The 13,798-nt window shown below is 47.3% G+C and overlaps 1 protein-coding gene across 8 annotated transcripts in view; it reads left to right on the top strand.

Moving 5' to 3' along the window:
• The window catches only part of RERE (arginine-glutamic acid dipeptide repeats), a 232,261-nt gene that overhangs the window by 210,353 nt on the left and 8,110 nt on the right, over positions 1 to 13,798 (top strand). For all 8 annotated transcript variants that reach the window (XM_040533319.1, XM_040533315.1, XM_040533316.1 and 5 more), the window contains 7 exons: positions 4,304 to 4,466; positions 6,596 to 6,688; positions 7,451 to 7,650; positions 8,807 to 8,968; positions 10,394 to 10,507; positions 11,146 to 12,530; positions 13,338 to 13,560. In XM_040533319.1, coding sequence (XP_040389253.1) covers positions 4,304 to 4,466; positions 6,596 to 6,688; positions 7,451 to 7,650; positions 8,807 to 8,968; positions 10,394 to 10,507; positions 11,146 to 12,530; positions 13,338 to 13,560 — 2,340 coding nt within the window. The remainder of the gene's footprint in view (positions 1 to 4,303; positions 4,467 to 6,595; positions 6,689 to 7,450; positions 7,651 to 8,806; positions 8,969 to 10,393; positions 10,508 to 11,145; positions 12,531 to 13,337; positions 13,561 to 13,798) is intronic.

Here is a 13,798-nt window from a genome sequence, read left to right as displayed (position 1 = left end):
CGGGGCTGCCGGGGCCTCTCACAGCAGCAGTGAGCACACAGTGTTAATCCTTTGTTTACCTAAGGCAAGACTAAACACAAACACAGGGCACAGCTTGTACTGTGTATTTTACATTTGAAAACTGCTGATAAGAAGTGAGAAAGCAGGGCAGGCCGCACTCTGCCTGCTGGCAGTTTGTGAAAGGTGGGGAAGAGTTAACAAGGGCTGCCCTGGTGTCCTGCAACGTGGCTGCAGAGCTGGGCTGAGCTGCTGAACATTTTAGCAAGGTGAGGGCAGGGGATGAAACTGGTGGGAGAGGTCAGAAGGGTGCCCCCGTGCCAAGGAATTAACCCTGGCTCCAGTGCCGGACTGCAGAGGAAGCTGTGCCGCTGCCGGAGTGGATCTGAACCGTTCCTTTCTCTTTAAAAATAATCCCCAGCACAGATGTGAAAGGAGATGAAGCATGGCTTTCTTCTGTGTACCTACAACGTGGGGTGAAATGGCCTTGGCAGGAGAAGGCAGGAGATTTGAGGAGCTGTGAGCTCCTGATGGGTTTCAAAATTGATGAAAGCTGAACCTGGCGAGGAGCATATCCCCTCTGTCGGGAGCCTTCGGGAGCGGGAGGGTGGGTGTCCTGGAGGGAAGGTAGTGATAAAGTCCTGAGTGAGGCTTCCCACGTTGCTTTATGTGGGTTCAGTAAACCACTTGGGACATTCAGTCAGACCTCAAAGCCAAAAAATGGAGTAGTGTTGGCTGGAAAGACCGCGGAGCTGCTCATCTGAGGAGTGGTGCTGAAGCAGGCTAACAGGGCACCTGGTGGTGGTTTTCCTTCTGGATACCGGATCAGTACCTAGAAGGGATACCGGGACACGGGACCCCTTCCTGCAGAGCCCTTGTGTCTCAGCACCAACACCGGGAGCGTTGCTGGAGGAAAGGTTTGGGGGTGCTTTGAAGGGCACTTAGGTGAGCGCTGGTGTTGCTCACTTACACCTGTGTTGAGGGTTGCTTTAGTGTGCTGTTGGTCCCAGAGCTTGATGCAGCAGGGGCACGTATTGTTTGCAGGCAGGAGAAGAGGGCACCGGAAGCAATCAAACGGTCCTTCTTGCAAAAGCGGTCTCCTCTGGCCAGTCTGCGCCCTTCAGGCTGCTGGAATGGGCCAGGGGACGACCCTCAGGGTCGCTGCTTTGAGCAGCGGGTGCAGCCCTCCCCAACCTCCCGTGCAAGTCGTGTTCCTCCTCCTCCATCAGCCAAGAGACCTCACCACAGGTAGCAGTCTTGGTGGTCTCCTCCCTTCCTTAATCTCTCTCCAGAATTTGGAAATGAGGGGCAAGTCAGGCAGACGTACTGGTGCAGCAGAGATGGTTTGGTGCACTTTACCTCATGTGGTTTTAGCACACTGCGAGGTGCTGAACGTGTCGGCCGCGAGACCTCGCGGAGAGGTGAGGGGAGCTCGCCAGGAGCCAAATGATCATTACAGGCCATTCATGTCAGCATGTTTATGCTCCTCTGTTTGCTTGCAAGCAAAAACAGCAGCTAATTTGCAAGGCTGCCTTTTGTAAAAGGGCCTTTTGATCAATGCTCGCCTGTGTTAATGTTTCAGTAGGCTATTGATTTCTGCAGCAGCTTTTGTTCCCTGAATTTATGTGCGATGGGTTTCGGGCGGTGCACGCTCTGCATGTTTGATTAATGTTCATTTGACTTCCCTTGCAGCGAAGCTGGAGGCTGTTTTCCTCCCTGTTTGGAGAACCAAAGCTCTCCCGACACAGCCCTTTGTGCTCGAGCTGCTGCCACCCATGCAGTCACCAGGACGCGTTTCTAATCCTTCCAGGCTCTCTCCACTCCAGCCTTTAATCCCGTAGGTAGACAATATTGTACCAGATAGCCAGGCAGCTAAGAAGAGCTGGCGTGGAGTTTTTTCAGCGTAGCACGTCTGCCCTGTGTGTATCACTCTGCCATTTTCTCTCTGTGCTTCCTCTTTGGCTTCTCTTCCTCCGGCTTTGTCAGAAAGTTGAGTCATTCACTGACTCACGTTGCTGCAGCAGTCTGATAATAAATTAAATATTCTCTGGTCATTTAGCGGGTCCAGATTTCGTAGATGTAGCAAAATTAATTGTTGAATTCAACTTTTGTTTCAGCTTTATTGGCGTGGTTGTGAGTGCAGTTTTGAGAGGGTCTCAGGGGAGAAAAGTGTTGTGATGATGAAACCAGCATTTTTCATAAATATACACAATTTCTTTTTCTCTTTTTTTTTTTTAAAGCTTGTTTTATGATGCAGCGCATGCGTAAGTTGTTAAACTCCCCTTGGGACCTGATGGGTTTGCGATGTGTAAATAGAGCTCCAATAGGTTCCCATTTCCTATTTTATGATGGGAAGAAAACAGATTGGCTTGCACTCTGCCGTTGCCATATGTCAGAGGACACGTTAATTCACTGACATACAGACAGGGGATTTACTGACTTGTTCCTTGGTGCTGACACCTGAGATTTGATAGAAATGGATGGATGGATAAACCGGCTGCTGTCGTTTCCAAGAGACTTTCTACCGCCGAAAATCACCGCGTGAGCTTTTCTGCAGAGCTCCGCCTGCCTCCCGGCACAGGTCGTCGCCTCAGTTTGACAAACAGTTGTGCTGGTGGACTTTGAGCCCACTCTTAATGAAGCAAAATGGCATTTCTAAAGCAAACACACGGGGCTGTGCACGCAGCAGCACAGCATGGTGCTGTGTGTCAGGACTCTGCGTTCCTCCTCGATCTGCCATGGCTTGAGTGCTCGTCACCAGCTGGAGCCTTTGAACATCTGCAGCCTGTACCCATTTCCCTTCTCGGTTTTAGAGTATCTTCAGAAAAAGATGGATTCTTTCGTTAGGGTTTTTGTCCTTCAGAGTGTAGAACTGGGTGTAACGGTTCGTTTTCATCACTTATTCCTCCCCGCCAAGCACCACTCTGGGTAGGATTTGGTGTGAATATCACTCAGGGTCTGCAGTGGAGAGCAGCAGCATCAGTCCCGGTCTGTGGCAGAGCAGATTAAAAATGCATCTCTCTGCCTTTCACCAGAAATCAGAACTGCGGTTGTGTTCTTTCCTGGTGCTTCTATTTTTAAATTAGGCATTGATAAAACTCTTTAAGTGTCTCAAATGTCAGCAGTTAACGTCTAGAACAACATCCTCCTTTTGTCTTACAAGTGTTTCGGTGTTACAGATGTTAGTTATGGCTGTAATTGCTTGTTTGAGGCCCTTGGGAGAGTTTGGATTAAGGGTGTGTCTTTATTAGAGTCAACTTGAGTGATCTGCCCAGAGTAAAGGCTGCAGGATTTCCCCACAGAGAGCAGGCTGAGGTTATGTTATTAGATCACATAAAATGCAGTTCAAAGGCACCCTTTTTGTGGGCAATTCAGGTATGTTTGTTCTGATGTTGATTTTCAAGGGGCTGGTTAGAACTTCTCCATTTCCTCTTGCGACTTGAAAGAAACAACACCTTTTTACCTTAGAGGCAGACAAGTCGCCAGGAAATGATGGGGTTTCAAAGTAAGAGAAAAGAGATTAAAACCACATGCTGTTCTTTAGTTCGGCATTGCATCCGCTAGTTTGAATGGCAGCCGCTCCAGTTTTTGAATGTAAGCCAGGTTCATTATGCTATGGAATTATCACTCATTTCTGTAGGTGAGCTCTTTTAACTGCTTAATTAATTTAGATGTGGGCATATATATTCAAATTAAAACACGATTTGCTGTGGTATGGTTGAGTGTTATGGTTACAGACTTCTGTTGAACGTGTTTTTATTCTAACTTTCAGCTCCTTAAGCAGCAATCTGTTAAAATACCTGTATGCAGGATGTAGGTTGGCAAAATGGCCGTGTCTGTTTGCATCAATCCTTACTCTTTCTGTAAATACCAGGGAATTCGTAGTAGTTATCAGGGTTTTGTTCTGACAGCTACTGAAGGATGGTACCGGTGTGGACGCAGAGCCTCCCGTGTGTGCAGGATGCTGCAGCAAAGCAAGGGCACCCCCTTCTGAACTGCTGAGCCCAGCAGTGCCAGCAGCATCCAGGGCAGGCTGGAGACCTGGACCAGCACCCTGTCTTTTCTAGTAAAGGAGGAGGAGGTAGAGGGGGGTGAGGAGGTACTTGCTTACTTCTGTTCCTTCCCTGCCAAAAGCAAGCAAAAAACATCGAGAGGTTTTCTGTTGGATCTAAAGAATTCTTTTGTCTGGCTGAAATGCATCATGAAATACAAAACTACACGTGCACGTCCATAGAGCGAAAGGAAGGAAAAAAGCTGGCAAGTCAGGCTTGCATGCCCCTCTAACATATTCCTTCTGTATTTGCAGGGAGAACTAATCACCTTCTATTACTATTGGAAGAAAACCCCTGAAGCAGCAAGTTCTCGAGCCCACCGTAGGCATCGAAGACAGGCTGTGTTTCGGAGAATTAAAACTCGAACTGCTTCCACTCCAGTCAACACTCCCTCCAGGCCCCCCTCCAGCGAATTCTGTAAGTGGAAGCTAAAAGCAATGCATTCATCTTTGTTTAGATGCAGGGAGCAACAGCAATGTAATGGTGCTGTACCTTCGAGTGAACGCAGCAAGGAAATGGAGTTCAGGCAGCTGCTCTCTCCTGTTCCTATACAATTATGCTGGAATGTGGTAGGCGGCTTTGATCAGCAAGTGTATTGAATTGTCTTGGCTTTGTGTTGCACCTTCTCCAGGCCTATTAGAGTAATGGGAATGAGAAAATGTAAAAAGAAGGAAGTCCTATCCCTTTTCATCCTTACCTGGTGACCCGTACCTTCTGCTTCATCGTGGTCTGTGCTGCAGTCAGCACTGCTGTATCGTAATGTGTCTGAGAAGTACTTCGGCCTTGATTGAAACAGAAGGTTCTAAACAAAGAATAATTACCCAAACCGGTGAAATGTGCTGTGTTGCAGAGGATTATGATTAGTTATGTCCATATGGATATATCAACCTATACCCTTATGTAAAAGGGTGAGGTTAGCTCGTGATTTCTAAGGCTTTCTGTGAACTAAACCCAGCACCTTCTAAAGAACAGGGACTATCTGGAAGTCTGGAGTTGGCCCAATCTAATTAATATGGGGAGGCAGAGGATGTGGTGAGTAAGGTAGGACAGAGAATTGTGGAGAGGGTAGTAGTGAGGTAGTAAGAGACAGCTATTAGCTGCTCTGTGCTGAAGGTGATAGGATTTATTGCTGCTTTCTGTGCACACAAGTGCGAATCTTGACTCTTACCAGCTCAATCCAAGACATTCAGCACTTCATGTGGCTGAAAGGTCCCATCCGTATGCAGCTGACTGCAGAATGAGAATAAAAGTGAATTTAGTAAAAGAAACCAAGTTCCAGCCTGATGCTAATTTTGGAGTCAAGGTTTAAACACCTGTGAGAATGAATGTAGAAATTGTGGTAGTGCCAGCAGCTGCTGTTATTAAATGGACCTTGCGTTGATTAGAAGGGTAATGAGTTGATGACAAGCACTGGTGGCAAGTACTATAACTCCCTGTAATGTGCATGTATGACAAAATATCCTCTCAAAACCTTTGGAAAAACACTATTCTTGCATCAAGGACTTCATTCCTAATTAAAGATGCGAACAAAAGAAGCCACACATCAGAATAATATCCTAGACAAGGTTTTGTACTTGTGAGAAATTATAGATCCATTACATTGTGAATTTATAGCAAGTGGCTAGAAGAAGGCAGCACTCTCAGTAAGGAAGGATTTCGTTGCGAGTTGTTTTAGAAGATGAGGAAGGGTACAGTTTTTGTGGTGACTGCAGATTTTCAGTGGTTTAGGTGATGCTTTTTAGCTCACAGCATTGTAGTCAGATAACGTGTTGTATGCTGCTTGCCACAAAGGAAGGTGGCCCTGGCCATATTCTCCACTTCTTCAAAACACGACATTCTTGAAATGTAATTTTGCCACTCGTTACAATGCTCAAGGAGGCTTGCAGTAAGAATTGGAAAGCTGGTAGTATCCTTATGGTACCTCTCATCCAAAGGAATCACAATATGTTTTGCAAACTGGTACGTTATATGCAAGCATCATCTCTTCCACGCACTAAACACATCGAGTTCTTGGGTTAAATATAGCTGCTGTGTAAGAGAGTACAACAGCAGTCCCCATCTGATTTAGAAGTTGAAGTTTAAAAACAAAATAAAAAACAGAAAGGCAACCACAGACTCTGTCCAAGAAATCTAATAAGCTATGAGTTAGATATAGAATATTGTGTGGTTGTAAATTTGACTGGTTTTAGGTGCAAACCTCCTTTCTCTCATAAACTGTGCTTTAAGAACACAGCTTCCCCCAGCAGCACGAACAGTATTTGAACAACTTAATTGGAAAAGTATCATATAGTGAATCAAAAGTTCTGTGAATTGTATCCTTTGCTGCGTTCCTGGAATGCCTTTTTAATCTGTAGGCTGACCAGCCCTGGCCTTGTTAGTTTGCAGAATCCGATAGGATGGTCATCCAAGGCAGGACGCTTGTAGGAAGTCACAGACTTTATGCAAGAACTGTCATTTTATTAATGGTTATTTCAGCCAGGTAGGCAGAAACAGACGATCATGCTGAATCTTTTTCCCTCTTCTCCCCTTTTTATTTACTTACTCAGTGGACTTGAGCTCAGCCAGCGAAGATGACTTCGACAGCGAGGACAGCGAGCAGGAGCTGAAGGGCTACGCCTGCCGCCACTGCTTCACAACCAGTATGCACCTGACTCATTGCTCTATTTCCCTCCCCTCTGCTACTGCCCATCTAACACAGGTTCATCCAAGCCAGAGCTGTTCTTGTGCATGTACAGAAGTTAAAAAAATGGGGTTGAATCAGCTAAAATAGGCAGCATTCATAGCAGAGTTAATCATGATTTACTATTGCAGTGACAGAGGAGAGTCTTGGGAAGTAGCCATTTTGACAGTAAAATCTACTACTATATAATCCATTTGTGATATAGCAAATCGACATTGAACTGTGAGTGTCACATACAAAAGTTAATAACACTGCACCAGTGCTCCTCTGCAGTGGCTTCATTCCTGTAAGTATTCCTGATGTTTGGGCACATGCATGGCGTGGTGAAAGCCCCAATGTAAGGGAAGGAAGCGAGAAGTTCGCAGCTCAGTTCTCTTTCAGAAGCCACAGCTTTGGAGAATAGTAGCTGCCTGTTAGTTCCCAGGTAGAGCAGATGAGACTTCTCTTTGTTATTTTCAAAGTTGCAGCTGCTTAAGTAAACAAATAGTATTTAAATGGAGCACTGAAGGAGATATGTGCTGGAAGACAGGCTAAGCCTGCAACAGGACAAAGTTTACTGGAGGTTTCCAGGACGTAGCTGCCTGTAGAAAAGCTGATACTTTTCTAGTTGTTGTATGTCTTTTTTTCTTTTCTCTTTTTTTTCCTTCAAATAATGTAATTTGCTTGTGCTAAATATCTAGTAGATTGCGTATATCTAATCTGTCGCTTTTCCTGTCCCAAGCCTCCAAGGACTGGCACCACGGCGGTCGAGAAAACATCTTACTGTGTACCGATTGTCGCATTCACTTCAAAAAATACGGAGAGCTGCCACCTATTGAGAAACCCGTAGACCCTCCACCCTTTATGTTTAAGCCTGTCAAAGAGGAAGATGATGGACTTAGTGGAAAGCATAGCATGAGGACAAGGCGGAGTCGAGGCTCGGTAGGCTTAACACTCTTGGTTCCTTCGCATTTCAGCTTCTTCTGTAAAGAGGGGGTGTTGGCTGGAGGAAGGTGGTCTGAAATGACCCTTGTTTCCTCTTTTGTGCCTGTTTGCCATGGCACGTGCCTGCTGCTGGGTTTGTGTATGTGAGGGTGGGATTTGCTCACAGGATGAGGCCAAGGCTTTCGTTACAGATTTTGTACTAGTTTACCCTTCCAGCTGGGTCCTGTCAGAGGTAAACCCTTGGGCTTATTTTAAAGGAAGAGCTTAAAAAACTTCAGTGCTATTCATGTGGTCCCACTGGAGTTGGTCAGTTGCCTGCAAAAAGCTGATGTTGGCTCCTGTGGTTATTGTGCTCTCACAGCGGTTTTACTCGCTGTGAAATGCCAAGATCCTTCCTGTGTGCAAGTCACTTGTGAGATCTTGGATGGCAACTCTGGCTAATTTAATGTTTGCTTTGGGTTTGTGGTGATGGCTTTTGTTCCTTGCCCTCCCCTCTCCATTGTTCTGGTCTTGCTGATATGACCATTGCTTCTAAATACCTTGAGAGGCTACACGATCTGGTAAGGTTGGCTTCATTGGTTTTATGGTAGCCTGTCATCCAAAAAACTGCTACACTGGGAGGGAAACAGCGTTAATTACTGGAACATACTCACCTGTGATTCCTATGGACCTGACAGGTCCATTGCATAGCAGGGGCAAAGCAAAACTAAGTTGGTTTTAGCAACTGGTCTTGACTGTTTGAATGCCAACAGATGGACTTCTTTTATGGAACATTAGGGTCACCTCCCACCTCATCCTGTGTGTGTATGCACACTTACAAACCTGTGTGCACATTTTATGAAGAAAATTTAGCATGCAAACAGCAGCATCTGTGGGAACATCTCTAGACTGTTCTCGTTTCTAGCAGACACTACTAAATAAAATAACCAGCATTTAATGTCTTAGTGGAGGCATATTAAGGATTTGCCTCTTCTACTTTTAAGCCCAGATGAACTTTCAGCGAAAAACTGTAGAAAGGTTCACTGCTCTTGGTTTGTCATCTTTCAAGTTCTTACCAGGATTGCTCCATCTATGTCCTTTCTGTAAGACAGGAAAAAATAAGAAGTTGGCAAGTGTTAGCTTGGATAAACTTTTTTTCTTGTTACACAAATAGATGTCTACACTACGTAGTGGTCGTAAAAAGCAGCCAGCCAGCCCTGATGGTAGAGCCTCACCTATTAATGAAGACATCCGCTCCAGTGGCCGCAACTCTCCTAGCGCTGCCAGCACCTCCAGTAATGACAGCAAAGCAGATTCGGTGAAGAAGTCCACCAAGGTAAAATTTCCCCCTTCTTTTGCGTTAGGACCGGACACCTGAGGCCCCTTCAACTGGCTAAATACGATGCAGATTCTAGGAGGCCAGGGAATCTGTCAGTGACCTAGAAATTCCTACTTCTGTACATAAGCAAAAGATGTAATGGTACATCTGACTGATGCTTTGTTCCTGTGCTTATGGATGTGTAGCGATAAAAGCTGTTGAAGTATCCCCACGTAACCTTACTGCTCTCATGATAAACTAATCCTTCATTTTCAGATGCAAATGCAAGCATTAGGCTCATGGAGGTAATACAGATCAGAAGTGCTATATCTGAGACAAGTAGACGGTTTTGTGTTTTTTTAAGCAGTACTTAATCTTTATTTATAAAGGAATATGAATATGTAGTAATTGAGACTACTTCTGGTACTGTTTTTCTGTATGCAATTTGCTTGATTTTCAGAGCAGGCTGACAGTTCAGTCTCTTTCAATAAGTGCCTTTCCGAGAGAGTACTGAAGAAACGCAGCGAGATGAAGAGGGAAGCTTGCATTAAGCACTGTAAATTAAAAAGTAGCAAGTTAAATATTTGTTTAAAAAAAAAAAAAGAGGAGTGTTGGGCAAGTTGTCACTTGACAATACTGAGAACTTAGCAAATATGAAGGAAGGTTAGGTAATTGCAAGGTGTGTAAACGCATCCCAGGCCATTGAAGAAGGCAGGAATCTTGTAATAGATACTCCCTGGTAGCCCTGTGCTGGGGGGTTAAACCTCTCAGAATATCAGGAGTAAAGACCCTCATTTAGTAGAAAGAGGCTTTTCTGGTGCCTGTCTGCTGCAGAAATTCTTGCTCCATCCTCTGTTAACTGCTGGTGTTGGTCTCCTCTACAGTATACTGGGCTAGTTTATCTGATACAAGTTCTTGATGGACTCGATCCTGCAAAGCTAAAGGTGGAAAGACAACTGTTTTGTTTAAAAAAATATTCCTTCTCACTCGAAGCTTGAGACAGCAGCAGTGTGATGAGGAATGCTTTACGTGTTACTTGTTCCTGCTAGTTTGTGTCAGAAACGTCTGCAGCCCAAACTGTCCCCTGGGTTTCTGCCTGCAGAAGTGAAATTGTAGCCTTGTTTTGAGTCCTGGCTTAAGTTTGACCTCCAGAGGGAGTGGTTAGAGCATAATGTAGGTGAAGGGCTACTGGGAGCTGCTGCTGGCAGATGAGGGAATGCAGCAGCAGCAGCTCCAGGACAGCTTCCCCTGCAGCCCGTAATTGGACGGAGGTGCATGTGTTAGGTTGGTGTCACATACTGACGATCCCAACTTCTGATCAGTTCTGCTCCCTAGGAGCCCTTCGCATTTATTTGTACTAACCATGATAGCGCTGGCTTGCATTCAGTTTACTTTTGCACTTCCATTACTGGTAACTGCTCTGTTCTGCTTCATTTGTGGCAGAAAATCAAGGAAGAGGTATCTTCTCCCCTCAAGAATTCCAAGAGGCAGCGGGAGAAGGCAGCGTCTGACACAGAGGAGCCGGACAGGTCCAGTGCCAAAAAATCCAAAACTCAAGTGAGTCCCACAGAAGAGGATTTTCACTTTGGGGAGCAGTTTCAGAGTGGGAGGGAGTGCAAAGCCACCAACAAACCAAAAGCACAAAATCAATTTAAGCCACAGCAAATTTTAACTTAATCTGTGGCTGGAAAGCAACCTGTATTGTAACGTGTTCCTTCTGCTGGAAAACTGTGGAACAACACAGGGTAAGTTCAGGAGTCTTTGTTTGTTTTAGGATCAGCCATATAGGCACATAGGTGGTTTATTTCTACACACACACCCCTCAGTTGTTGTTTTTTTTTAATTGGCATTTGTCTTTGCCTCTTCTGTGATGAGTTAGAAAAACGAGCACTGGAGTTCTTTTAATTTAATGGTATCAGTGCTCAACTGAATTACTTTTAGGTTGCCTTTTCAACACTTATCTGACAAGGTTCACTCCATGGATAGGAGTATGTCCACACGCTCCAGTCTGTCCATCTCTCTCCTGTGCTGGGGAGCCCAGACCTGACAGAGTACTGTAGTGGCATTGCCTCTGCTGCTTTAAGTCCTGTGAGATTCCAAGGGTGGTACTTGCTCTTTAGCATAGATCACAGGCTGGTTGTGCTCTGTGTGCAGCTTTCTCATGCACGCTGGTCTCTCTTCCCTCTCTCCTGCAGGAGATCAGCCGGCCAAACTCTCCCTCGGAGGGTGAGGGCGAAGGCGAGAGCTCTGACAGCCGCAGCGTCAATGACGAGGGGAGCAGCGATCCCAAGGACATTGACCAGGACAACCGGAGCACGTCACCCAGCATCCCCAGCCCTCAAGACAATGAGAGCGACTCGGATTCATCCGCTCAGCAGCAAGTGCTGCAGGCACAGCCCCAAGTGCTCCAGGCACAGAGCAGCTCCGGCCAGGCTCCTCCTCCCACGCCACCGATATCAGCCCAGCTACCAGCAGCACTGCCAGCAGCCTCGAGTGCTGCTGCAGCTCCGCCGCAGGTCTCGCCGTCGGCATCCCAGCCCCCCAGCCAGCCCCAGGCCCCCGCACCGCCACCTCCTCATTCTCACATCCAGCAAGCCCCCGCTTTGCACCCGCAGAGACTGCCGTCACCCCACCCGCCCCTGCAGCCTTTGAGCGTGTCTCAGAGCCAGCCTCCTCCTGCCTCCTCACAGCCCCACTCGCAGCCGCCGCTTCATGGTCAGGCGCAGCCCACCCCTCACAGCCTGCAGGCACAGCCCCTCCTGCCTCATCCCGTGCCTCCCCAGCCGTTTTCGCTCTCCACTCAGTCGTCGCAGTCTCAGGTTCCCCTCCAGACCCAAGCGCCGTCTCACTCGCACTCTGCTCTCCAGGTCCAGGTGGCGCAGCCCGCCCTGCCGGCCGCGACCCCGCTGCAGCAGGCTCAGCCTCCGCGGGAGCAGCCGCTGCCCCCCGCCCCCATGGCCATGCCTCACATCAAACCTCCCCCTACCACCCCAATCCCTCAGCTTCCCACTCCTCCGTCTCACAAGCACCCCCCTCATCTCTCCGGCCCTTCTCCGTTCTCCATGAACTCCAACTTGCCTCCGCCACCTGCTCTGAAACCCCTCAGCTCCCTCTCAACTCATCACCCTCCATCCGCACACCCTCCGCCGTTGCAGCTGATGCCTCAGAGCCAGCCGCTGCAGTCGTCACAAGCCCAGCCTCCTGTCCTGACACAAAGTCAGAGCCTTCCCCCATCTGCCAGCCACCCCCCCTCCGGACTCCACCAGGTATCTTCCCAGCCGCCCTTTTCTCAGCACCCGTTTGTCCCCGGGGGCCCGCCTTCCATCACCCCTCCGTCTTGCCCCTCCACCTCCACGCCGCCTGCTGTGCCTGGCATCCCGCTGCAGACTTCCATCTCCACGTCAGCAGCTTCTAGTGGAAACGTGCCAGTGGTGACATCCTGCACGCTGCCACCCATTCAGATCAAGGAAGAAGTCCCAGATGAGGCTGAGGAACCGGAGAGCCCTCCTCCTCCACCCCGCAGTCCATCACCAGAGCCTACTGTGGTGGATACACCGAGTCACGCCAGTCAGTCGGCCAGGTATGGAGGTTGTCAGCAACCTTCTTAATTCCTTCCTTAATGCGCCGTCTTTCCTTGTACATATGCTTTTGGGTCCTTGTACGTCCATGTTTCTCTTGCTTGGTGTTCCAGTGAAGTTCAAGTATCACTAACCTTGACTTGGAAGCAGACCCCACATTTAATTGCCTTCCTTTTGGGCAAGAAAATAGTTTTTTAAAGGCTTCCTTCTACTGTACAGACTCTGCATTAAGCAGTGACTGTGTTCCCTGCCACCCTTCCCAAAGATAGCTAAGATCAGAGGATTCAGATACACCAACCTTCTTGCCTCCCATGCGTATTTTTTGCAATAACGCTTCCTGAGTTGCGTGAGGGGAGATTTTGCATGGTTAAATTCTCCTTTGTCTACTAGTTGTTGTCCTTTGGTTTGCTGATCAATTTTTTTATTGGAAATCAACCAAAATCTTGGCTATTTACGCTGTGGGAGAAACATTTTAAATGCGTGTGAGAAATGAGCTGCTGTGAGAGTTGAGTGTATTTTACATGTGCATCTTGGTAGCCCCTGTTTTGAGCATGATTTTGCTGTTTTTCTGGAAAGGTGCTGCTTCAGCCAGCGTGTTCAGACAGGGTAGCACAGGTTGTACTTGTGAGAGGGGCTTTATACTCTGTCTATGTAGTAATATAGTACAATTAATTTCTGTCGTGGCTTTCAGGTAGTGCTCTTGTAAGCATAGGGTGATAACTTTTTTCCCCTCTGTGACATAAAGCTCTTAAACCTGAGATTCTTCTACCCTTGCCAGAGTTAAACTCTTCCTGTTTTGTTTCTCTCAGGTTCTATAAGCACCTGGACCGTGGCTACAACTCATGCTCAAGAACAGATTTGTACTTCATGCCTCTGGCAGGATCCAAACTGGCCAAGAAGCGAGAAGAGGCCATTGAAAAGGCCAAAAGGGAAGCAGAGCAGAAAGCGAGAGAAGAACGGGAAAGAGAGAAAGAAAAGGAGAAGGAAAGAGAGAGAGAGAGAGAGCGAGAAAGAGAAGCAGAAAGAGCTGCGGTGAGTTTATTTGGTAGCCGTTGGAGAGGGTTGGCATGGTGGCATCTGATCTCTTTAACGGAAATGGTGAGTTTCTACTCCCCATCCATTCTTGGCGTGCGGGAAGCCAGTGCAGCTGGTTATAGCTGGGCCAAGCGTCTACATCACTTACAGTGCGAGTTGGGATATGAAAAGCAAGCCCTCCACATGTGCAGATATAATGAATTCTTTTGTGTAACTTCCGCTACCTTTGCAGTGC

This window comes from Cygnus olor, chromosome 21 (genome assembly GCF_009769625.2).
Source record: "Cygnus olor isolate bCygOlo1 chromosome 21, bCygOlo1.pri.v2, whole genome shotgun sequence".
Taxonomy (NCBI): Eukaryota; Metazoa; Chordata; class Aves; order Anseriformes; family Anatidae; genus Cygnus; species Cygnus olor.
The sequence above is the reverse complement of the archived record's forward strand: the minus strand, read 5'-3'. Positions and strand labels throughout refer to the sequence as shown.